Raw genomic sequence first — 26,692 nt, forward strand, 5'->3', positions numbered from 1 at the left:
TAATGCCCTGAGAATGCAGCAGGACTTGAACTTGTCCAAATAAGCGAATTTAGGGCTATAACTACCATGATTAAAATTAGCCTCGTGCTCCAGCCTGAATGTAGATTTGTTTGATTCGGTGTGGTCTTTTGGAAATTGGACATCAGATCCTGAAAAGACGGTGCTCCCTAGGAACTGGGAGACCTGGGAATTGGAAGCCAGTAAAATGTGCTGGAAATCTCAGATTAAATGGGAACTGGGCATCTCAATGACAAGAATGTGACCGTGGATTCAGCAGAGGTGGTGTTTGAATATTACCAATTGCCATTCGGCTTGGAGGAGGAGTCCATGCCCTTTGGGAAGGCATGGATGGTGTGTGTATGTGTGTATATGTGTGTGTGTGTGTGTGTGTGTGTGTGTGTGTGAGAGAGAGAGAGAGAGAGAGAGAGAGGGAGGGAGGGAGGGAGGGAGAGAGAGAGAGAGAGAGAGAGAAAAAGATGTCCCGGGTTAGATTGTGTGTAGCCCTGGTCTCAGGGGGAAACAGACAACTGCTGCCCTATTGTGGAAGGTGAATGTGAGATTTGAATGAGAATTAGAAGGGGGTTAAAGTATCCACTGTAGAGAACTGCCAGCTGGGGACTGCCTGGGCCATGGGAAGAGGAAGACCCACAGGTGTCTACCTGCCTGTCTTCTCTAACCTGAGCCGGCTTTGCTGGCAGAACTGAATCTGTGTTCTCTCTCACAGGCAACTGCAATGTCTGTGGACTGTCTCGGGCAGCATGCAGTGCTTTCCGGGTAAGTGAGCTTACAGAGTTCGTCTGCCACGGTTTCTGGGAACAAATTGCAAATCAAGAGGTTTCTGGGAAATTGGAAAATACTTTTTTATTTAAGGATTATGGTCATAGGGTTTAGTTCTGCTGTCCTAGTGACCTCAGCGGTAGTTGTGGGGATTATTTGCAGTTTATTTTTTTCTCTGCCCTAACAGGTGAGCAATAAAATTCCTTTGAAATGTTAGTGACTGGTAGTTTGGTCTTGAAATTGCCATTTTCTGTTTAGTGCATGGACTCTTCAGAAGGATGCTGTCTGGTACAGTCTAACAGGTAGTTAGTTCCTAGGATTGAGAGGATCTGGGTTATAGTTTGGCAGTGCCATTGATTATGAGCCCCTGGACATTTATTCAGTTGGCCTCCCTGGACTAAGGTTTTCTCATGAAGCAATTCGATTTCATCATGAAGAAGTTGAGCTACATAATTTCTGTAGTGTCTTCTGGTTCAAAATTAAGATTCTGGCAATTAAGTTCCCTGCATTTGCTAATCATCCTAACATTGTACCAGTATGATAACGTTTAATGGTCAGAGTCCCTTTCCTTTTATGTTGCTCTAGATTACTGCCTCTCAAATTTAGCTATATGTTCATTAACTTAGTTGTTTATGAACCCATTTATAAAATGAAGTGTTTTCTAGTAACTTCATTATTTTATTTTGAAATCATGTTTTAAATTACTTTTAAATTAAACCATAGCAAACATTAATTCAAAAGGATATACCATGGAAAGTAAGTTTCCCTCCTACGTCTGACTCCACTCCCCAGAGACAGTTATCGATACCATTTTCTTGTGTCACCCTGAATGCATAGATAGGAAAAATTGGTATGTCTCTTTTCTGCCCCTGCCAAACTCACTTTTTAAAAAAATAGCTTTATCGAGATATAATTCACATACCATGCAATTCACCCTTTTTTAAAAAAAATTTATTTATTTTATTTATTTTTGGCTGCATTGGGTCTTCGTTGCTGTGCGTGGGGTTTGTCTAGTTGCGGCGAGCAGGGGCTAGTCTTCGTTGCAGTGCGCGGGCTTCTCGTTGACGTGGCTTCTCTTGTTGCGGAGCACGGGCTCTAGGTGTGCGGGCTTCAGTAGTTGTGGCCCGTGGGCTCAGTAGTTCTGGCTCGCAGGCTCTAGAGCGCAGGCTCATTAGTTGTGGCGCACGGGCTTAGTTGCTCCGCGGCATGTGGGATCTTCCCGGACCAGGGCTCAAACCCGTGTCCCCTGCATTGGCAGGCAGATTCTTAACCACTGCGCCACCAGGGCAGCCCCAATTCACCCATTTAAATGTACAAGTCAGTGTTTTTTTGGTATATGTTATTAATTTCCTAGTCAGTTTTTAAACTTTTTTTTTTTTTTTTTAAATCAAGGAAATGCCTATACATAGTTTGAAAAGTCAAGTAACATTACAAGGCTTATATTGTCAGTCAGCAGAATCCCACCTCACCTTTTTTTTTTTTTAATTAATTAATTTATTTGTTTTTTTATTTTTGGCTGTGTTGGGTCTTCGTTGCTGTGCATGGGCTTTCCCTAGTTGAGGCAAGCAGGGGCTACTCTTCGTTGGGGTGCGCGGGCTTCTCATTGTCGTGGCTTCACTTGTTGCACAGCATGGGCTCTAGAGCGCAGGCTCAGTAGTTGTGGCTCACGGGCTTAGTTGCTTCGGAGCATATGGGTCTTACCGGGCCAGCGATTGAACACTTCCCACCAGGGAAGCCCCCCACCTCACCTTTTTCCCCACCCTGATCTCACTCACCAGAGGCAACCAGTTAAGACTCTTTTAGCTATTTATTTTGGATTGCCTCTATTTTTCCAAGTGGTATACTACATACACTGCTATAACTTGATTTATCCATCATAGATATTCAAATTGACTTCTTACAGTAGATGATGAATATTTAGCACTTTTACTTCAGTTGTGAGTCCCTTATGTATATATACCTGGCCTTCCGCCTCCTTCCAATGTAGTCATATAACAATTGTTGGGTTGAATCAGTATTTGGGGTTCTTTTTCTCAGAGTTATTGTCAAGAGGTCCTATGCCATTCTGATTCTGGACTCTGTATGTGACCTATTTTTTCTCTTTGGAGAAATCCTATCTTTATCCCTAGTGTTATCTTTACCTCTTGTGCGTGTGAAATTTTCACTGTGGCCGCTTTGGTATGTGTCTTTTTTCATTCATTGTGCTGGGCACTTAGAGGGACCCTCCTCCGCTTTTTGACATTATTACCTGTTTTATCTAAACAAATAGAAAAATAACATATACTTGGCATTATGTAGCCATATTAACAACCCATAAAATACTTTTAGGTGCCCTGGAATAACTGTATCTCAAACGTTAGATTTCTCAGTATTGACTGATGTGGATATTGTCATTGTAGCATTCTAGGAGAGAACGGGATTATGTAACTGGAAATCATGCAAGTGTTCTTGTTCTGATGTGTTCTTAGACATGCATACATCCATATTATTTTTCAACATGATCTTGAAGTTCACCATTTCATTTTCTTATATTGAACTTTAAAATATATGTAGTAAGGAGTATGCTTAAGTGAACAGCTCAAATAAATTTACAAATATATACACCCATATGGTCACCATTCAGATTAAAATAACGAAAAATTTTTAGCACCTTGGAGGGCCCTTTCAGTTTGGAAATCTGTGTCTTTTAGTTTGGAGAAATTTTCCTGCATTATGTCTTTGATAATTTTCCTCATTCTTTGTGGAGCTCCTCTTAGTGCATGTTGGATATCCTGTATGGATTCTCTTCTGAACTTTTGATCTTTTTGTCTTTCTGTTTTGCATTCTGGGAGTTTTCTTCAACTTTAACTTCCAACCCTTCTGTCAGGTTTTAAAATATCAACTATAATTTAATTTCCAAGAGCTCTTGTTCTCTGTTCTTTAAATTGTCTTCTTTTATGTCTCTGAGAATATTAATTCTAGGTTTTCTTCTTTGCTCTGTGCCGCCCATTTCCTTTTTTTCCTTTTGGCTGTGTTGGTCTCTGTCTTTCAAGTTTCTTGCTGTGACTGATGCTCATGGGCTCTCTGTTAATATTAAAGAGTGAGTGGCACCTCTGTTTACGTGTGCAATGGTGGGATCCACTGGAGGGAGATCAGGTGGGAACTAGGCCCTTTTGTTGGAGGGTGCCCAGATGTCATCATCTCCAGGGCTTTGTTGTTGTTGTTTCGTTCGCTTTCGTTCTTTCTTGGGCTGCTCACTTCCTCCTGAGAAGAATCCGCTTGTCATTAGTCACCATCTGAAGACTAAAAGCCACGTGTTGTGAGTTCTGAGCAGGGGAAGAGGCCTGAGGGTCTCACCCTCCACTTCCTGCCCTGTTTTGAGCACAGCAGCTCTCGCTCACCCCCTGCTGTGCCTCTTGTCCCAGGCCCAGGGCTCCTCTGAGGTAGTTTCTCTTCCTCTCCAGCTCCTGCGGGCCTGGATTCCACAGTGTGAACCAGCTCCCTCTGCAGGCACTTGGGTGCTGGTTGTCTTTCCTCTAGATCAGTTACCATTTTTCCGTCGGCTTTCCGTTTCCTCTCTCATTTTCTTTGTGGGTTTCTGTCTTTTATGTTTTCACTCTTATTCTAGTGGGTCTTCAGTGGGGGATGAAGACAAACATGTATGTCCAATCAGGCATGTTTATCCTGAAGTGCCCACCTTCTGCTGTTCTGCATTTGCCCTGTACTGTCTCTGATTCCCCTGTTGAAAAACACGCCATATATATAGTGCTTGGCCTTTGCCCTGTTTTCATTCTAATGGGAAATGCCGGCCTGCCTGCCATAGGATCAGATGATTCCTTAGGAAGAGGTCAGAGTTTCTAGGTCTTTGTACTGTACCAACTTTCTCAGAAGCCCCAGAAATTCTCTTAATTTGTGTCTTACTTGTGCTTCCCTTCTCTCTTAATCCATCCCTCCTAGGGTTTCTGCTAGAGTTCTACATGTCATTTTTACTTTCTACTTCCTGTCTGTTCTGAGCAGGGACAATGAATCTTTTTCTTCATTATCAAGCCCACCTGTCCTTGCCGACTCCCGGGGGCTTGGAGCGCTCCCCAACAAAGAATCGCTGATGGCTGCTGAAGAGGTTGATACACATACCAAGGATTTTTTTCTTAAAACAGAAGGAAAATAGGTGAACAAAGGACATCACTGTTTTCAGATCCTTTATATTGATTGGCACCTTGAACATTATTGGCACTTATTATTATTTTCATTATTATTATTTTTTGGTTATTGTTTCCTCTTCTGATAGTGTTAATTTAGTTCCCATCACCAAGTAGTCAACTTGCACGGGAATTTGAGATTTTCTCAAATTATTTGGCTAAGTGATAAGCGAGGTGTTTAATTTTACACACGTTTATTGCATGCAAAGCACTGTGCCTGGTGATGAGGGACATACAAAGATATTCAAGACATGGTCCATACCCCAAACACTCAGTTGGTTTGGGACAGGAACCTTTACGTTAGCAGTTCTGCTACAGAGATAAGTGCTGTGCTGTAGTCCAAATGCAGACTGTGTCATGGGAGTCGTGTGGAAGCAGCTATGATCCTAACTGGGGGATTGGAAAAGCCTGGGAGAGGGCTGGGCTGGAGCTGAATCTGGTGGAGGAGGTCAGACTTCCATGGATGTGGGAGGGAGGACCATCTCTAGAGACAGATCTCACAGGGGGTACGGCTCCCGCTTGCCCAGCAGCCACGAGTTACTCTTGTCACTTGTATGCCTTTCAGAGTCGATAAACGTCATGTACATCTGGGGATTTTTTGAGCACTGCTTGCGAACCGTATGTCATTCCGAATGTGCTTTTCTATCTTAGTGCTAATGCTTTTCTGTTTTCATAATGCTGATGTTGTTTTCCTAGCCGCCGATTCCTATACATCGTCAATCTAGATGCCCCCTTCGAAGGTCATCGAAAGATCTCACGCCAGAGCAAGTGGGACATTGGAGCCGTGCAGTGGAATCCTCATGACAGCTTGGCGCACTATTTTGCAGCCTCGGTGAGCTCATTCAAGGAGTACAGGAAAAGGCTTTTATTTTTTATTTTTATAAATTTATTTATTTATTTATTTATGGTTGTGTTGGGTCTTCGTTGCTGCGTGCGGGCTTTCTCTAGTTGTGGCGAGCGGGAGCCACTCTTTGTTGCGGTGCGCGGGCTTCTCGTTGCGGTGGCTTCTCTTGTTGTGGAGCATGGGCTCTAGGCGCACGGGCTTCAGTAGTTGTGGTGCATGGGCTCAGCAGTTGTGGCTTACGAGCTCTAGAGCGCAGGCTCAGTAGTTGTGGGGCACGGGCTTAGTTGCTCCGCGGCATGTGGGATCTTCCCGGACCAGGGCTGGAACCTGTGTCCCCTGCATTAGCAGGCGGATTCTTAACAACTGCGCCACCAGGGAAGCCCGGAAAACTCTTTTAAATGTGAGATCTAGGCTGGTAGGTCTGTGTTCTACATAGAGAAGAGAACATAATCGTCATTTCTCAGGCGGCACAGAGGGGTTGCATGGTTCTAAAAGGAAGATGGAGGCAATTACAGATTTAAATGTATATGAAAAGAATTGGGGGTACCATCGGTAATTCTAAGAATTGAATCCAGATTTGGAAAGGGAAACAGGTAGATACCTCTATGTCTGTGTGTGATAAGAACCCGTTTTCTGCATGAATGTAACTAGCCAGTGACTGAAAGAGGTTCTAAGGAAGGACCTGGTGAGCTGGTCTGGGGGTGACTGTCATTGCTTTCAGAGGGATCAGAAGATTCCATACACCCTTCCACTCAAAGGAAGGGATTCTTTTTTGATTGAATCCTGTTTATATGTGAATTCTTCCAGGGAAAAGATGCATATGTTTCATTAGGTTTTCCAAGGGGTTCACAACTGAAAAAATATCTGGGCTTAGATCATCTCTGGTATCCCTTGCCCGATTCTTTATCAGTGTTCTGTTCTCCTAGGACAATTAGAGACCTAAACCTCTGGCTCCTTTTGCACTGGGCCGGGAGGGCAGTATTTGAAGGAGCCCTTCTCATCCTCCAGGGAATATGACCATTCGCAGTGCTGTCTGGGTCTGTTCTTATTGGGAATGACAGTCTGTGAGAGGAAAGCATCTCACAAAAGAAAGAAGAGCAGTGCTGTCAGCTTTAGAAGGAACAAAAAGCTGCTCTTCCCCGTCATTTCCAAAATAGAATCTGACTGTCTGCCTTTAACCAGGGACAACGACTAAAGTGGAACTGATTCCTGGGACTGTTGACAGGTCGGGCCAGATCATTCTTCGTGGTGGGGGCCGTCCTGTGCTTCGTAGGAAATTAGCAGCATCCCTGGCCCCTCCCCCACTAGATGCCAGTAGCATCCTCCCTCACCCCCGTCGTGACAGCCAAAAATGTCTCTAGGCATTGTCAGGTGTCCCCTGGGAAGCAAAATCTCCCCTGATTGGGAACCACAGATTTAGGCTGACCCTTCAGTACTCGGCCCAAGTGGATTACACTGCATGTGTTAGGGAGTGGCAAGAAAGAGCCTTATTTATTTTTTTCAGACAGTCATTTAAAGGGAACAATTCAGTATCATTTACTACATTCACAGTGTTATGTAACTGCCACCTCTATCTAGTTCCCAAACATTTCCATCACTCTAAAGGAAACCCCCTTACCATTAAGCAGTAATTCCCCCACCCCCAGCCCCTGGCCACCTCCAGTCTGTGTTCCATCTCTGGATTTAGCTATTCTGGATATTTCATATAAATGCGGTCATACCATACATGACCTTTTGTGGCTGGTTTCTTTATCCACGTCAGAACATGTATCAGTACTTTACTCCTTTTTATGGCTGAATAATATTCCATCATAAGGATACACCACATTTTGTCTATTCATCCACCGATGGACATTTGGGCTGGCTATTATAAATAGTGCCGATAAGAACATGTACGTGCATGTACTTTTTTTTATATATATATAAATTTATTTATTTAATTTATTTTGGCTGCATTGGGTCTTTGTTGCTGTGCGCGGGCTTTCTCTAGTTGCAGCTAGCGGGGGCTACTCTTTGTTGCAGTGTGCAGGCTTCTCATTGCGGTGGCTTCTCTTGTTGCGGAGCATGGGCTCTAGGTGCGCAGGCTTCAGTAGTTGTGGCTCACGGGCTCTAGAGCACAGGCTCAGTAGTTGTGGCGCACGGGCTTAGTTGCTCCGCGGCATGTGGGACCTTCCCAGGCCAGGGCCCGAACCTGTGTCCCCTGCATTGGCAGGCGGATTCTTAACCACTGTGCCACCAGGGAAGTACATGTACATGTACTTTTTTGGGTACTCATTTTCACTTCTTTTGGGTATATTCCTAGGAGTGATTGAAAGGCCATGTGGTAAGTCTGTGTTTTACTTTTTGAGGAACCATCAAACTGTTTTCTACAAGGCACAAGACCGTTTTGCAGTCCCATCAGCAATGCATCAGCATTGCATAGCAATGCACAATCCAGCCTCACCAAAATTTATTTCCTGTTTTTGTTTTTGTAATTTAAAAATTCTAGCCATCTTAGTGGGTATAAAGTGGTATCTCACTGTGGTTTTGATTTGCATTTCCCTAGTGACTAATGATGTTGAACATCTCTTCATGTGCTGGCCGGCCATTTGTATATCATTTTTTGGAGATATGTTTATTCAAGTCCTTTGCCAATTTTTGAATTGGGTTGTCTTTTTGCTGTTGTGTTATGAGTTCTTTATATATTCCTGATACTAGACCCTTATCAGGGACATGATTTGCAAATATTTTCTCCAATTCTGTAGATTGTCTTTTTACTTTCTTTTTTTTTTTTTAATAAAATGCTTCAAATACTTTATTTTTATATAAATTTGTTTATTTTTAATTTTATTTTTGGCTGCATACGGTATTTGTTTTTCTCTTTTTGGCTGCATTGGGTCTTCGTTGCTGCGCTTGGGCTTTCCCTAGTTGTGGCGAGCAGGGGCCACTCCTCGCTGCAGTGCATGGGCCTCTCATTGCGGTGGCCTCTCCCGTTGCGGAGCACGGGCTCCAGGCGTGTGGGCTTCAGTAGCTGTGACTCGCAGGCTCCAGGGCACAGGCTCAGCAGCCGTGGCGCACGGGCTCCGTTGCTCCGCGGCATGCGGGATCCTCCCGGACCAGGGCCCAAACCCATGCCTCCTGCACTGGCAGGCAGACTCCCAACCACTGCGCCACCAGGGAAGCCCTTACTTTCTTGATAATGTCTTTTGATACATGAAAGTTTTAATTTTGATGAAGTTCAGTTTACTGATTTTTTTTTTTTCCCTTCATTGCTCTTGGTTGGAAGGCAAGCATTTTCAGGAGAAAGAGCTTTGCAGTTAGGCAAATCTGAGGTCAAGTCCCAGTTTTAACACTCACTGTTTTATCTTGAGCACCCATCCAACTTTTGGAGCCTCAGTTGCCTCACCTATGATGTGGGTGATGACACCCAGTGTGCAGTGTGATGGGAAAGAGCAGAGGGCAGGTTTCTTAAGGTTCCTAGTCCATAAACTGGCACTAGCAGACCCTGGAAATGGCTGGGAATGTTATTATGAGATGAGGGGGGCTTTTCTTTACACTCCTATTCCCATTGGAAGCTATTTTGAATCCTTACCTTTTGACAGGAACCTTACCTATTTAGAATTGGAAGCTGGCATTTCTGGATAAAAATCTCAGAGCTGTATACAATTGTCTGTCTCTGAGCTAAAATGAAAATCCATCTCATATATATATATATATATATATATATATATATATATATATATATATATATATATATATATATATATATATCAGTTCAGAAATTATTAAATAGCCTACTAATAGCAATTAGTCTATTAGTAATCTTTATCCATTTTCAGTGTGTTTTATGAACTCATGATATTTAGGGAGCATTTGCTGGCTTGTTGTTTCTTTAAGAGAAATGTAGTTTGATTGAAGCTTTGTTTTTCTTCCTTTTCCTTATTGTGATTGTGTTTTCTTCTGGCCCATTTTCCCTGTGTCTTTCTGCTTAACCCTTAAAGAAGTTCATATTTCAAGGAGTCGTCTATAATTTTGCCTTCTAGGACACCCTTTTAGTGGTGATTCTGTTTTCTTTCTCATGCATGTGTTTTTTCAAAGTGTGGTAGGTGGACTCCGGGCATTTGATGGTGGGAAGGGTGAGCTGAGACCATGGAGTGTGACAGCAGCTGGGGAGATGGGTGTGTGACCCTTAGGGCAGGGAGGTCGTTCCTCTGATGGTTGGGGGCGGCTCCATAACCCATAGCTCACGTGCTCACGAGTGTGTCTGTAGCCTTAGTTCAGCCGTAACTGTTCAAGATGGGTTTCCCCTTGTCTCTTTTCAGAGCAACCAACGGGTCGACCTTTATAAGTGGAAAGACGGCAGTGGGGAAGTTGGCACGACCTTACAAGGCCACACTCGTGTCATCAGGTAGGCACAGCCCTCCACTGCTCCCTGGCCTGTCTCACTTTGTCACAGTCCCTCGGGAAGTGAAACAAAGACACCATCCCCCTCCAGGCTTGACCCTCTGTGTTGCATTGGCCCCAGTGGCTGCTGCGTCCTTAGCAGTCCTGAAGTGATGATCTTTGCAGTGAGGAACAGCCGGTGTTTAGGAGCCAGCATCCCTGTAGGTGTTCACCCCGATCCCAGGAGACACTTAGGTACAGCCCGGTCCAGAATAAAGGGTTAGAGCTGTTTGCTGCAGGAGGGAGATGAACTTAACGCCCACAGAATCCCCCAGCTCACGGTCGGCGGTGCCCCAGAGCACAGAGACCTTGGGGGCCAGCCCTTTGCTGTCTGTCCAGCCGCGGTGGGGCACCACGTGGAGCTCCTGCATCATAGTCTGTTACCCAGATGCCCAGTTGCTTCCCACTCGTGGCCTTCCAGCTGGCTTCTGGAATGTTCCTGGATCCATCCTTTCCTTGGGTCACTGTTTCTGGGTGGGGAAAACTTCTTGTGAGAAGTAGCAGCAGGAAGTGTGGGAGTGGTGAAGCTGACGTGGGAGGTGATGGGAAAGGCCAGAACCCCCCTGGCCTGTGTTAACTGTTTGTGTAGCAAGTGCCTTTCAAGGACTGAGGACGTGGGTGGGGAGGACCAGAGCCCTGCTTGCCCTCCTTGAAAGCTGTGTGGCAACACGGCAGTTTGCCAGTGCTTTAAAGATGTTGGGTTTACTCAAGGTATCTGTGGTTGAGTCTGATTTAAAAAACGATGTCAACAATTACGTGGGGTTTTTTTCTTTGTTTTGTCTTAGTTTGCGCAGATGCATGTTTGTGCGCTTTTGTGTGTGTATGTGTTTTAAGTTGAAATGCTCCGTTTCTTTTGGTTTGGGGGAGCAGGTGGTAACCAGGGAAGGACCTGAAAGTTTCCTTCGGAGCTTGGTTAAGTCTTCTTTCCCAAAGAACTTTGGAGATTCCCAGCCTAAACCATGTTCAGGGGCCCATTAACAGTGACTTTCTGAAGCCACTAGAAATGAAATCTGCGAATGCTTTGGAAATGGACTCTGAATTTTTTCTCTTCGTTGTTGTCCTGTTTATTCCTTGTGTTTCCAGTGACTTGGACTGGGCAGTGTTTGAGCCAGATCTCCTGGTCACCAGCTCTGTGGACACCTACATCTACATTTGGGATATCAAGTAAGAACCATTAAGAGGCATAACCACTTGGCTGTGGGATGATTTGGGACCTTTGTTTCAGAGATCGGGTATCTTAATTTGGTTTTCCCTAGATGCAGACCCTGAGACGAGGAGACGTTGCAGATACGTTGTTTAGGAGGGGACAGAACTGCTGGTGGGGGTGGGGAAGAGAGACAGGATCGGGAAGGCCACACAGAGAGGGCACATCATCTACTTGGGTAGCACCATGAACAGGTGGAGCTTGGTCTTACTGGGAACACTAGGGGCTGGTGTACCACTCCCTCCTCAGAGGTGTTCCCCTCCGAGGGCTGAGGAAGCGGGGGTGCCATCCACTGTCAGTCACTGGTTGAAGGCTGTCCCCGGGGGCCTCAGCTCCCTGGCACTTCAGGCCTGTCACAGAGGTTTGCAAAACGGGCTTCAGCAGCCAGGGAAATCCCGTTGTCAGAGAACCACAGGTTCTGGCATTTGGAAGTCAGGCTGGAGTTTCCTGAAGTGGCAGGTGATGGTGGGGGCATTCTGATGGGTATAGACACACACGTGCTGCAGCGAGCAGTGCTCCAGGACAGCTGCTTTGCTCTTGGTGACGCTTCACTTCCCCTCTGGAAAGGGGGCTGAGAGCCACCTCGTAGAGCGACTCTCCATGGAGTAAAGAGTGGAGGAGCGCCCAGCCCAGGGCCTGGCGCATCCTAAGTTCTTAATAAACATCTATTCCCGTTTCTCTTTGTAAAGCAGATTCCTTTCCCCATAACCGTTAACTAGAGGGCCTGTGGCCTGTGGAGTCCCCAGGACAGGACACCCTCTCCCCAACCAGGCCACTCTGCTCCCAAATGGCAGTGACTTTGTGATGCTTTACACTGAAAGGTAAACTGTAGGCAGAGGACAAGCCAGGTATTGAGGTTTGACTGACCAGACAGACCAGGGAAAGGGATCCTCAGGGAGTAAGGATGCGCACAGCTGACTTCACCTGCATCCCATGCAGGTTAGCGCTTCCGAGGTGACAGGTCTAAGGGCAGCGCCAGAGGAGGGAGAAGGAGCAAAAAATCCAGGGGAAGTGGAAGAGAGGGGCTCTTAACAAGCAAACAACCCCCTGGGAGCTCTGGGGCAAGGGTCCCTCATTTACATGAAACAGTTGTTTTCATAATTTAAAGACTGAAAGACACTTGAACTGACTTGCCTTCTCAGGTCTTCTGAACAGTAAGCCAGGGCTGCAGATTTGCCTTGTCTGGCCCTCCTAGCCCTAGGGGGCTGCCCAGTTCTGTCATTTTGACCATTCATGGTGAACGGTTGAGTCTCCCATTGTATCCAGGAGTAGTTTTAAAAAAAATAAAATTGTGGTAAAAGCCACAAAGCAAAATTTACCATCTTAATCATTTTTAAGTGTGCGGTTCAGTAGTGTTAAGTATATTCACACTGTTGTGCAACAAAGCTCCAGAACTTTTTCATCCTGCAGAACTGAAAATCTGTACCCATTAACCAACTCCCCGTTTCCCCCTCCTTTCAGTCCCTGGCAGCCACCACTCTACTTTCTGTCTCTATGAATTTGATGACTCTAGGTACCACGTGTAAGTGGAATCATACAGTCTTTGTCCTTTTGTGACTGACTTACGTCACTTAGTATAATGTCCTCAGGGTGCATCCATGTTGTAGCACGTGACAGTATTGCTTTCCTTTTTAAGGTCTAATAACAATCCATTGTATGTAGAGACAATAGTGTATTTATCCGTTCATCAGTCGTGGACACTTAGGTTGCTTCTACCTCTTGGCTGTTGGGAACATCCAGAGTAGTTTTCCACTCCACCTTGGCAGTGCTGTTGGTTCTTGCAGAATTACGCCTCCACGACTGTCCCGTTGTTCCACAGGAGGAATGACACCAGGAAGGGATTCTTTTGGCTCCCTCCACCCCCGCATCAGAGTCACCCAGGCCACGCCAGATTGTGTAATTTGTTCTCTGTGGATACAACTGTATAATTGGCAATTCAGACTTAGCCTCAGCTGAAGAGGCTGAGAAAGTTCATCTCCCTGGAGGGAGACAGGCTTCTCTTTACACTACTTTTTAAGGCCCTCACATTCCCACTGAAGTCCAAGAACCCACTGAAAGGAAAGTGAAGAAATGCAAGCAGCGGGAGAAAGGCACCAGGTGGATGGGGGCAGGTGAACGGGCATTTGATTTCTGACTCTTTATGTTTCAGAGATACACGGAAGCCGACCGTTGCGCTGTCTGCTGTAGGTGAGTGGACGCCCCCCCCAGCGGCCTGCATTCCCTTCCTTCCACTGCTTCACTCCCACTGACCCCCGTCCCCCATGCCCCGGGCTCTGTCCACGGTCGCGTGGACCTGTAAGGTCCGCGTCACAAGGGCCCTGCTCCCGCTCCTCTCAGAAGTTAGAGTCAGGACTGTAGAATGTGGTCAGGAACTTATTTCAGAATTCAAGGGCAGGAGCCACATTGGTTTGTTTCTAAACTTTTTCTTGTGGAAACTTTCAAAAGTGTATAAAACTAGAAGAGGATGAATTGCCCTGTGTTCGTCATCCAGCTTGAACGTTGTCGACGAACAGACAATCTTCTTTCCTCTTTCACCCACTAGCCCACCCACCCCTACCCCTATCCCCTTTGGGATTATTTTGAAGCAAATCCCAGGTGTCATATCATTTCATCAACAAATATTTCAGTAAGTATTTTTAATAAGAGAAGAATCCTTTAAAAAAAAACATAACCACAATACCATTAGCATACCTAAAATTATTAACAGTAGTTTAATGTCGTCAAATATTTAAGCAGTATTCAAATTTCCCCAGTAGTCTCAGTAGTTGTTTGGTTTTTTGTTCTCTTTTTACAAATTATTTGAATCAGAATCCAAATAAAGTCCGTATTTATAAGTGGTTGATATATTTCTCATCTCTTTCAGTTGGTAGGTTTCTCCTCCCTCCCCTTTTTTGGTTTGTTTGTTTGTTTGTTTTTCCTTCCCTGCAGTTTCTTTACTGAAGAAACTGCGGTTTCCTCACAGTCTAGATTATACTGATTGTGTCCCCGTGGTATCATTTAATATGGGCATACTGAAACTTTGAAATTACTTTCTGAGCTACCTGTTTTCATCATTCTGTTGGAATTGACTATTTTTGCAATTCTGCACTGGGGCTGTTACAGAGTATTCTCACCACTTCCTGAGAGGTGAACTTGGGCATAGAACCGGTATACCTTGCCCACCATGATGAAGCCCAATCATCAGTATTCTATTCTGGCATCCTTGGTCAAAACAGATCATATTATCTGTCTCTTAAATCCTGCTTTTTTGTATCTTCTTGCATCATTTGAATTCACATTTGGTGTTTGCTCCAAAATGATCACATGATTCTTCTTTTTATCCCCCTGTACCCCGACACGTCATCATTTGAAGGCATTAAACATCACGACTGTATTAAGCAGTTGGTTGGTTTGTTCTGTGAGGTTAGGGACCACGTCTGCCTTGTTCAGGGCTGCAGACCAGGATCAGCCTAAGTGCCTGTCCTGTGGAGATGCTCTGGGAGTGTTTGTTCCATGGATGTGGAACTCAGGCAGCTGTGTCTCTTGTGCTGAGTGCTTAACAGTTGTGCTGGTGCCTCCCTCACAACCTGTGCACACACACTTGTAGGCACTTATGATCTGAGGCATTAGAATGGCCCACAGACGTGGTTGCAGAGGACCCTGAGCTGAAAGAAAGTACTAATGGTCTGTGAATGCCTCAGTCATCCATCCCTGACTTTGTTATTTCTACTTGCAGGTTTCTAAGTTAGATGGCTTATAGAGGACCTCTAAAAAGAAAGATTCTTCTAATTGCTTTCTTTTGGGAGTCTTTCTGAAAAAACAGAGTTAGGAGACTTCTTTCTTTTTTGCACCTCAGTGAGGTCTCAGTGGTGGCAGAGCTCTCATTCCCTGAGAGGTGCAGCCCAGATGCTGCGGCTCCCCAGAGCCTGTGGTCCTCCTCTCTCTGTGAGCACATTGTTTATACCTCGGGGTAGGGAGTCAGTAAGAGCATGTCCGCGTGTGCTCCAGAGCGTTCTTTGTTTCTGAGAACTCTTATGGTCTGGGAGGTCTCCGTGTGACCCTGGTGTCACGATCCTAGTAAAGCACGTTGAATTAGGGGGTTCCCAGAATCCTTTGGGAGGCTTCATGTTCTGATGGACCACCTACTGGGAAAGGCATATTTTCTTGGAACTCGTTTTTCTTTTCTTTTTCCTTTTCTTCCGGTTTTATTGAGGTATAATTGACACACAGCACTGTATAAGTTTGTGTACAGCATAAGGATTTGACTTACGTACATGGTGAGATGATGACCACAGTAAATTGAGTGAACATCCATCACCTCATTTAGACGCAACATTAAAGACATAGAGAAAAATTTTTTTCCTGTGTTGTTGAATTCTTTGGTAACTCTGTCACGTGGAGATGGAGCAGTCTTTTTTTTTTTTTAATAAATTTATTTATTTATTTATTTTTGGCTGCGTTAGGTCTTTGTTGCTGCACGCAGGCTTTCTCTAGTTGCAGTGAGCAGGGGCTACTCTTCGTTGCAGTGCGCAGGCTTCTCATTGCGGTGGCTTTTCTTTGTTGTGGAGCACGGGCTCCAGGCGTGCGGGCTTCAGTAATTGCAGCAGGTGGGCTCAGTAGTTGTGGCTCGCGGGCTCTAGAGTGCAGGCTCAGTAGTTGTGGCACACGGGCCCAGTTGCTCCGTGGCATGTGGGATCTTCCCGGACTGGGCCTTGAACCCCTGTCCCCTGCATTGGCAGGCGATTCTTAACCACTGCGCCACCAGGGAAGTCCCTGGAGCAGTCTTTTCTTACAACTTTCTCCTCTAGCTGATACCATTTCTTGCAAAGAAACTGGGTCTCCTAAGTAATACAGTGCCGTCCCCAACTTCAGGGGTCTCCATTATTCGTTCTTAGGTGACTTAAGGTGCCCTGTGTCTCAAGGAAAAAAAACACAACAAACAAACAAATAAGCAAACAAATACCCTCACCAAAACCAAGCAAAGATAAAGTCTGGGCCTTACTCTATTTCCTGTTAGGTTCTAAGTCCTTGCTTTCTTTCTCATACTCTCCGGATTCTTGGGTCAGGTTGCTCTCCAAAGTCCTGGATCCACTGCGGTGTCCCCAAGTAATAAACACCCACCCAAAGGGAGAGGGTGTCAAAGCAGAAATGTCATGTGTTGTCTGAGCAGAGAACAAGAAGAGGTGGAAGGAGAGTCATCATGTGATTCTGGTTTAACATCATCAACGTGATTATTTTAAGAGTCAGCTGGAAGTGCTGCTATGTCCCAATTTTCCACCTGTCTCAGCCCCTTCTGGCATCTTCCAGTATGCCTCCTCTGTTAAGTAGCTCTTTTGTCCCCATTGTTGTTACCTCTGTGTTCTGGCAGAGGACTGAGTTCACACGGTGCCAGGAGTGTTCCCTTTCCCTGTCTCCACGCAGGACCACGTCTAACCGCTCGCTGATGGGGAGATGAGAGTGGGGGTGGGGTGCACATAACTTTCTGAGGGCAGAATTGGGCCACACTGGGGCTCATTCTTCAGCTGAGCCTCAGCTGGAGGCTGTGTTTTTCCAAGACTGTCCCTCCCCCAGAAACAAAACCAAAAAAACCGGTGTGGGAAGGAGCAGGCTTTGAGCTGAGGCTCTTCTGATTGGGAGCGCAAGCTTGGTGTCGGAGAGGATGAAGGGCCAGGTTGTGGGATGTGTCAGTTACCAGCCAGCAGAGCCGGGCTGAACCGCTGCTCTGTGAGAAACTGTATTTCCCTGCTGATTCTGCTCGGAGGTAACCTGAAGTTTTTTTTTTTTTCTCCTTAGTGAGATTATTTCCTCAATTAGGTGACTCTGATCCTGTTCCCATGTGTTAATTCATTTATTCTTTGGCTTCATTTTCTCCTTAATGGTGGAGCTGATGCAGTCATAGAAGCTTGAAGAGTTCTGTTCTTACTCATCCGGAACTCATTATCCAGCTCCCCTGGATAAGCTCCACTCTGGTACTGAAGGCGTTGAGGGCAACAGCTTTCCTCCCCTGATTTTTCTTTGCAGCGGGTGCCTCACAGGTCAAATGGAATAAAAAAAACGCTAATTGCCTTGCCACCAGTCATGACGGGGATGTACGGATATGGGACAAGCGGGTAAGTAATCTTCTTTTTCCCCTCTGAGAGGATATGAAGAGGATGTTGTGAATAGCAGGACTTGTCTTGAGAGACCAGGGTACCCTGTGCAGCATGGTTAATTGCCATGTTAAGATCCTAGTACCAGATGACATTTGCTTCCCGATCAAACTGGTGTTGATGGAAGATAGGGGAGTCAGACATTATGATCAGTGGTTAAGAAAATGAACTTGGGGAATTCCCTGGCGGTCCAGCAGTTAGGACTCTGAGCTTGCACTGCAGGGGACACAGGTTCAATCCCCGGTCAGGGAACTAAGATCCCACAAGCTGCGTGCCGTGGCCAAAAAAAAAAGAAAATGAACTTGGCCTGACCTAAGCTAGCGTCCCATTTTGCTGCCTCCTGATTATGATATCAGGTGAGCCACAAACTTTTCCAAGCCTCAGTTTCCTTTTCTTCAGAATAAAGATGATAATAGTGAGTGTCACTGAGGGGGTCAAGCCTGGGGGACCAGACACTATTCTAGAATCGTCAGCAGGCTTCTTATTCCTGCCCCAGATTGCAAAGTGAAAACTCATTGTTCTAGGACGTATACCATCTAGAATTAAATCACTGAGGTAGGATACTCGGTATGCTCAGATCTTCCCTTGGAAGTCTAGCTGTGCCGTCAGCCTCAAATGAGCCTGCAGAGCATACGTTCTCCCTGCATTAGCCCATGGACCTGAGAGGCATGAAAGAGTTGCAGGGTTCTGGGCTGCTACTGTAATGGCAAGTCTGGAAGTTTGATATGTTGGCATCAGTGAGAACAGTGATGCAGGGAAAGGGCCTCTTCCAAAACTAACTGCCAGACGATTGGGTAAGAATGCAGAGAGTAGTCGACTTGTGTAAGATCTGGGGTGTAAATTCTGCTTCCTGCTCTGTGAAACCTGCCTTTGTGGGGAGGACCTACTGTTAGTTTTCCTGGAACTTGTTCAGGAACTGTCCCAACTGGGATGCTGACTGTAAAGTCTCAGCTTTGCTTCCGGCTATCCTGCTCCCTTCCCCTTCCAGCAGGGAATAAAGTCATACAGTTGGAGAGGAGAGGGAAGTGAAGCAGAGATTGGAAGGCTGCTGGATTGGGTGCCAAGACCTGCTGGGAAAGGGGTGTGCCGGCCGAAGCCCTCGCTTTAGGTGGCTCTTAGGTGACAAGGTGATTTTATAAGGAAAGGATGGATGGTGCATCTTCTATATGTTAGTTTTATCTCTGTCCCTTTAGTCCAGTCTGGTAATAGTCATTCTTCTTCCCTCTTTATTTCTTCAGTTGGCAATTGGTTTTATTCATATTTGTCACTGGTATAGCATTTAAATATAGTAAATGGTTTAACTAAGATGTTTGGTTAATTTGTAGTACTTGTGTATTTGCTTTAGACTGTTTTCAGAGCCATAGGCAAAATAAACAATTGGGTATTTAGCCATGAACTCGGTCAGGACCTGTTTTCCAAAACAGTAGCTGTGTTCCTTATCTTGTAGAAATATACTGCTGAACTGTTTCTTTCTAGCCTTCTGATTGGTCTACTCATAACCCTGACTTCCCTTAGCGAGCCTTTTATCTATTTTGTTTAAAGAGCTTTAACTTTTTCTTGGCTATTAATACTTAGGACTTTTGTTCATATGGATTGTAAAACTTGTTGGTTGTAATTTCACTTCTCTGGCACTTTATAGTATCAAAGCAGGACTATTGGCAGCAAGCATCACAGGCTTAAAAAAGTGCAGTATCAGTGGTAGTGTTGGATTTTCACTCAAATTCATGAATGACTAGTAATACTAATATTTCTAAGTGTTTATTATGCACAGGCATTGTTCTAAGAACTTGATGTGTATAGATTCATTTCTCTTTATAACTAACCTTTGAAGTAGGTAATATTATTACCCCATTCTACAGCTGAGTAAACTGAGGCACAGTTTGTTGCCAGGATTTAAATTCAGGGAGGCTGGTTCTGGAGATTGCACTCTTAACCTCATAGACCAGTGCTGATTACAGAAAGTAATACATGCTCTTTGTTGAAAATATAAAAGAGAAAATAAAAATCCTTCATAGTCCTGCCCCAGAGACAAATGCTAATATTTTGGTGTTTTCTTTTCTTATGCTTTTTTTTTAAACATGGTTTATCATATCATATGCATAGTTATGCATACTTTTTTCATTTAACATTACAACAAATGCATGTCCCCTGTGTTATAAGCTCTTTCTAAGTATAACTTTTAGTGGCTACATCATATTGTATCAGATAGCTGTACAATAATTGATTCTAACATTTAATTATTCCCCACTTATTATTCATGTTGTTTCTGGTTTTCTAGGTGTTCCAAATAACACCAAGATGAACATCTTTGGTACCTAAAGCTTTTTGTGAATTTAGGATATTCCCTTAAGAAAGGAAAAATTTTAGGTCTGTTGATAAAAATTGTCCAGTTTTTTTCCGGAACAGGTTATACTATTTTATATGTACACCAGCAGTCATTGCTTAAAACAATCTTTTAATGTTTTAATGTATGAATATATTTCTGAGGTTTCCTTCTGAATTTGTTTTATATATGCTTATTAATCATGTATTGTTTTCTTTAGTGATGTGTGTTCATTCTCTTTTTGAGGTCTTAGGGCTTGATCATTTTAAGCTTGGTGGTTTTCCGATATAGAGAACAAACTAGTGGTTACCAGTGGGAGAGGGAAGCGGGGAGGGGCACTATAGGGGTAGGGGATTATGCGGGACAAACTATTATGTACAAAATAAGCAACAATGTTGTGTTATATTGTACAACATGGGAAATAAAGCCAATATTTTATAATAACTATAAATGGAGTATAACCTTTAAAAATTGTGAATCACTATATTGTACACCTGTAACATACAATATTGTACATCAGCTATACTTCAATTAGAAAAAAAAAGATTAGTGGTTTTACCCCCAGGATTGGGGTTGGGTCTGTTTAGATGTCACAGCCCCTCTTTGTGGGTGATTGTGAGGAAGGGGAGCAGGAATTGCAGACCACGGTACCAAAGGAGAAAAGCATCCACTACCTTGTGTCCTTCATTAAGGCCGTACCTGGAGCCGGAGCGGAAGTAGATTAGGCTCACAGGCCCGTGTTCAGAGCATGCGTGAAGGAGAGCTGGAGAAGTCTTCTGTCGTTTGTTTTAAACAAAACAAAGCGGAGTTTCTTAAGAACAGAGGCGGTCTCTGGGAGTTTTTTTGTTGTTGTTTTGGCTGCGCTGTGCGGCATGCAGGATCTTAGTGTCCCGACCAGGGGTCAAACCTGTGCCCCCCTCCAGTGGACGCACGGAGCCCTAACCACTGGACCGCCAGGGAATTCCTCTGGGAGTACTTTTGTATTCCCACTCGGCACCCAGCAGACTGTTATATGGTGGACACTCTGAGTTCCTTCTGAAGTGACAACTCTCGTTGCTGATCCTGTTGCAGAAACCCAGCACAGCAGTGGAGTATCTCGCAGCCCACCTCTCCAAGATCCACGGCCTGGACTGGCACCCAGACAGCGAGCATGTTCTTGCTACCTCCAGTCAAGACAACTCTGTCAAGGTGAGCGGCGCCCCCACGGCAGTTGGGGGAGCGTGTTTGGGAGGCATCAGGGGTGTGTGAGCACTTCCTTCAGAAGGAAATTTGCAGTAGGTTAGCATGGCACGTGTTTCAGGGGTGCATGTGCTTTTTGGGGAGCTGGGCAAGTACACCTGGTTATGTGGTCCAGCGGGAGTGATGTAGTAGCACGTATCTGATATGGCTCCTGGCATTTGTTCAGAGGCTTTTCTTCTTTCCCTTTGTGAAAGGAAGTCAGAGACAAAAACATCTAGAAAGGAAAAGAAGTTTACTTGCCAAGAAGTTGTCAGGAAGTCCCATTTCAGGACTGGCTCATCAAAATAAAAACACAACAGATAAACAAGTAAAGGAGAAAAGCCCACATGGTCATTAAAGTTACCAAGTTTACCATTAGTCTGGGGTGGAAAAAGAACAATTTTCTCACGTGATTATCACATCTGCAAAAGTTAGGACGTCTTCGATCATCAGCATTTCACAAGTAGAGATGGAGTTGTTTTATTAGAGATTCTCTAACTTACAGGAAATGCTCAAGGATTTATGTATGTCAGTGACCCTATTATTTTTGGTTTCTCTCAGTGTTTCTTGTTTGTTTATCCTCTCTGACTGTGGGATGTGATATGCACCCTTGTTCAAAAGGATGCAGGGCACAGAGTTAGCCGTGCCCCACAGTTCCTGCATATGGTCAGGTCTCTGCCTGGAAGGACAGAGATTTGACCGCAGAAATTTGCTTAGCAACTTTAGGATTCAGCTTCAGCAATTTAATGCTTTGTTTTATTTACACAAGCATGTACGTCTTTTTGGTATGGTTAGCAAAGCTAGAATCGTACACTCAGGCTTAAAATCTAACTTCTGTCTGGAGGTTTGTAAATCCCCTGGGGTTGTAATTTATTCTTATGTGCCAACAGTGGTTTTTCTGTTTGCTTGTTTGTTTTGGATTTAAGTGTTTGTCCCCATACCCCATCAGCTTGTTTCCCAACTTCAGGAACCAGAAATCATCCGATTCACCTCCTTCTCTTTCTTTGAGGTCCCCAAGTTTGTCAATATTCACTGACAACTTTACTACCCTTGAGGCTGGGATTCCATAGGTAATAAAGCAGATAACAGGCCAGTTTCCACATGTGAAACACAGTCCTTATTCCTTACTAGTGGGCTTAGCTTATGAATTAAATGAGATTTTTGGCATGGTATTTGATTTATTCCACTATATCCTGGTAGGAAGACAGTTTTTATTGAACATATACAAATAACATAATTGTAAAAAGTGAAGCAATTTAGAGGCGCTTATAATAGTCAACCATTGTTTTTAGTAATTGGTTGATAAGGCTCAATGCATGCCATTTTTTCCTACATAATCATTTTCTTTAGTTTATCTGATAATTTATTAGCTTATAATTTATAACAATAATTTTTATTCTATTTGTCTTTTGTGGATTCTAAGGGGTCTGCTGGAACAAGATACCATTGTATGAGTTTCACTTCACTTTGTAGATTGTAAGCTGTAAAACTGTTGAATTGAGGGTTAGAGCTAGATCAAGAAGAAAGAAAAGGATTTTTCTTCTATGGCCATTAAAAATAGAACATGAACCATAATGAAATTAGTTCATGTCAGTTTGGATAACCGATTGTTTTTTTCCTTATCTTGGGGTAAGCAGGCTATTTTACAAAATTGCCATCTTCCAGACTGAGTCCTGGAAATCCAGACCCAGTCCCTTTGTCCATTCTGACATGTTCATAGTATAAGGTGAGCCATATTGAGAAACCTGTACCCAGAGGCTGTTCCCTGTGATGTCAACAGTCAGGAACCTGGTTCTTGACCAAGGCTCTTCTGACATTTCTTCAGAAAAATTTCTTTTTGATCCCTAGCTTGGAGCAGAGGCCTTTGGCAATGGTAAGAGGAAAGCAGAAGTTACATATGGATAGGAGGCAGCATGGCTCTGGTTAACTTATTATAATAACCAACTTTATCATATTGAAATAGACTGAAGTCCTCCATTCAACTATAACGTAATCATTTCATAAGACCCCATCAGTGATGGCCTTGAGAATAAGAGCTTTTTATGAACAGTAAGGACTTTTTCCGGGGTCCTCTATTTATCCCATAAATTATCTGACATAACTGTCACCAATTGATGAGCATATTTAAATCTAGAAACAAAATCTTTTTTTTAGAGGATTAATTTTATTAGTAGTTATCATGCTGGTCTTTGTAAATGAATGTGAATATACTTTTGTCCAACCTGAAAAGTAAACTATTGCTGAAGTGCATTCAGAGTAATAATATTTTACTTGTATGTAATCAACCCAGGGAGGTTGAACTTCTCTTTTATTTGCTAGTTTTTCGCATAGGGTGGACCTGGTAACAGGAAAGCATTCACAAAGTGTTGGGCTAATTGCAAATACGGAGAATGCCAAGCATACCTAATTTTTTCTAGTTTTCCTTCTTTTATAAGTTGAGGGAGCAAGTCATAGTTTACCCCGTGGCCGTCTGGGAAACCCAAAAGCAGTTTAGATGGAAATGACATCTTAACAATTTTATTATGTTGAATATGGGACTTGAATTCGGCAAAAAAGAGTTGTCAGAAGAAACAAGAATTGCCTCATGCTATACCTATAGAGTTCCACCCTCCCCAGCCCCTAACTTCTGGCAACCACTGATCTGTTCTCCATCACCGTAGTTTTGTCTTTATGAGAATGTCATTTAAATGGAATCATGCAGAACGTAACTTTTTGAGGTTGGCTTCTTTCACTCAGCATAATGCCTTTAAGATTCCCCCAAGTCGTTTTAAGAATCAGTAGTTCATATACTTTTTATTGCTGAGTAGTAACCCACTATATGGAGATACTACAATTTATTATCTCTTGACCTGTGGAAGGACATTTGGGCTGTTTCCAGTTTTTGGTAATTGTGAATAGAGCTGCTGTAAACATTCGTGTATTGATTTTTTTCTGTGAACAGAACTTTTCAGTTTTCTAGGACCAACATATAAGAATGGGATTGCTGGGTCACATGGTGGGTGTGTGTTTAACTTTTTAAGAAACTGCCAAACTGTTCTCTGGAGTGGCTCCTGTCACCTTTTTTTTTTTTTTTTTTTTTTTTTTTGGTCCGTGCTGCGTGGCATGCGGGATCTTAGTTCCCCAACCAGGAATTGAACCCGTGCCCCCTCCAGTGGACCGCCAGGGGAGTCCCCTCCTGTCACCTGTTTTTGACAATAGTTCCTTAATACCTGATAGTTCAGAGTTTCAGTCTTGGCCCTCCTACCTTTGGTGCTCTGCCATTTCCTGCTTTCATGGCAAATGCTTGAGCTCTAAGTGTGTTTGTTTTTCTGTTAAAAGCATAGACGTCTCTAAGGCTCAGTTTTTGTCTGGCTCACCTGTGTGTTCCCTGCACCTTCCGTGTTGGAGTGGGTGGAAGAGTGGACGTGAGTGGTTGGGCCCCAAATAGTCGCACAGTCACCTTTTTGCTGCGTGACCTTGACAAGTTACATCGTTTAGTAATTTAGCTTGAAAAAGAGAGTCATAACACCCACTGTATGATTGTTGTAAGGATTAGATGGGATGAAACTCTTAAAGCTCTAAACATCTGTCTGAAATGCAGTCAGCGGTCAGTACATTTTTAACTACTAGCAATAGCGGTAGTTAATTTAGTAGTTAAATTACTCTATGTGGTGTGAAGTGATACAGGATGAAAAGTTGTCACTTCTACCTTCCAACTATGAAGGTGGTTTAATAGGCAGGCTGGCAGTGATCTGCCTCAAGGAGTGATCCTCATGTGTTCACAGAAGTCTTTGTTTCTCCTATAATGTTTCTAAGTGTGAAAGGGGCGTTTCCTGTGTGTCTGTCACAGGAGCATGGCCATGGGGGCTGACTCAAATGCACTTAGAGGACAGAAAGCATGGAGTTTGAAGGCTATGCTTATTTCTTTTCTGTTTTGTTTTTTGTTTTTTTTAATATTTATTTATTTATTTGGCTGCATTGGGTCTTAGTTGTGGCACGCGGGATCTTTGTTGAGGCATGGGGGATCTTTCGTTGCGGTGCACGGGCTTCTGTCTAGTTGTGGCATGTGGGCTCAGTAGTTGTGGTGCGTGGGCTCTCTAGTTGTGGCACACAGTCTTAGTTGCCCTACGGCATGTGGGATCTTAGTTCCCCAACCAGGGATCAAACCCGCATCCCCTGCATTGGAAGGAGGATTCTTAACCACTGGACCATCAGGGAAGTCCCAGCTATGCTTAGTTTGATAGTTGAGTTTTTTTTTTTTTAATGGCATTTATTTCACAAATTATCCTGCTTTCTTTCTTCCAGTTCTGGGATTACCGCCAGCCTCGGAAATACCTCAATATTCTCCCTTGCCAGGTGCCTGTCTGGAAGGCCAGATACACTGTGAGTGAGATGCCCTACCTCTTGCTCGGAAACATTATCTAGGTGTTTTGGACAGAAGGGGCCAGGGACATTTCCTCTTATTTATTTGTGAGGCAGTTTTCTCCTTCTGTCTTGGTTTAGAAGTGGGACAAAGGTGGTCATGATGGCATAAAAGCTGTTATCTATTTAAAAATTTTCCCTTGGGTCGTTGGGTGAGACTCTATCTATACTAGAAGTGCTGGACTAGCTGGGCTGGGGAGCTGGGCAGTGTGAAGGTGGTCAGTAAGGGAGGGGAGGAGGGTAAGCTGGAGGGTTGAGAGGCTGGAGGTCAGTGGGTCGTGGTGGAAAGAACTCTGGCTTTAGATTCAGAAGACCTTGGTTTAGGGCTTGGCAATGGCATTTAATTTTTTTCCCCAGCTTTACTGAGATATAATTGACATATAACATGGCATAAGTTCAAGGTATACAACATGTTGATATGTTACAGTTACATATTGCCAAACAGTTACCACTGTAGCATTTGTTAACACTTCCATTGTCACATAATTACCATCTCTTTTCTGCAGTGAGAACATTTAAGACCTACTCTCTTTTAACTCTCAAGTATATCATATGGTGCTATTAACCATAATCACACGCTGTACATTAGATCTCCAGAGCTTATTCATCTTATAACCAGAAGTTTGTACCCTTTGACCAGCATCTCCCTGTTTCTCCCACCCCCAACCCCTGGTAACCACCGTTCTACTCTCTGTTTCTATGAGTTCAGCTTTTTAGATTCCACGTATAAATGATATCATACAGTATTTGTCTTTGTCTGACTTATTTCACTTACCATAATGCCCTCAAGGTCCATCCATATTGTGACAAATGGCAGGGTTTCCTTGTTTCTTGTCGCTGAATAATATTCCATTGTATATGTACCACATCTTCTTTATTCATTCATCCATTAACGGACATGTAGGTTGTTTCTATATCTTGGCTATTGTGAATAATGCTGTAATGAGCCATTTAATATTTGTGTGGCCTTGGGCAAGCCACCTGTGTTTTTTGAGTAATAGTTTCCTCCTGTGTCAGACATGAATAATAGTGTTTAATATGCCTTGCTCTTTTTTAAAATTGTGATAAAATTCCCTATTTTTAAGTGTCCAATTCGGTGGCATTTAGTACCTGTACAATATGTTTTCCCTTTGGAAAAAAAACATGTATGAAAATGCTGTATAAACCACAAAATGCTACAAGTATAGTGGATAGGCT

At 43.8% G+C, this 26,692-nt stretch overlaps 1 protein-coding gene across 8 annotated transcripts in view; it reads left to right on the plus strand.

The window, feature by feature from the left end:
• Positions 1-26,692, plus strand: part of WDR59 (WD repeat domain 59) — a 114,246-nt gene that overhangs the window by 11,829 nt on the left and 75,725 nt on the right. For 5 of the 8 annotated variants that reach the window (XM_061174570.1, XM_061174566.1, XM_061174565.1 and 2 more), the window contains exons 2-9: positions 725-774; positions 5,652-5,787; positions 10,101-10,186; positions 11,305-11,385; positions 13,575-13,612; positions 17,426-17,514; positions 20,948-21,064; positions 25,379-25,456. In XM_061174570.1, coding sequence (XP_061030553.1) covers positions 725-774; positions 5,652-5,787; positions 10,101-10,186; positions 11,305-11,385; positions 13,575-13,612; positions 17,426-17,514; positions 20,948-21,064; positions 25,379-25,456 — 675 coding nt within the window. The remainder of the gene's footprint in view (positions 1-724; positions 775-5,651; positions 5,788-10,100; positions 10,187-11,304; positions 11,386-13,574; positions 13,613-17,425; positions 17,515-20,947; positions 21,065-25,378; positions 25,457-26,692) is intronic. The other 3 variants (XM_061174568.1, XM_061174572.1, XM_061174571.1) reach the window with 3 other exon arrangements.

Source organism: Eubalaena glacialis, chromosome 18 (assembly GCF_028564815.1).
Source record: "Eubalaena glacialis isolate mEubGla1 chromosome 18, mEubGla1.1.hap2.+ XY, whole genome shotgun sequence".
Taxonomy (NCBI): Eukaryota; Metazoa; Chordata; class Mammalia; order Artiodactyla; family Balaenidae; genus Eubalaena; species Eubalaena glacialis.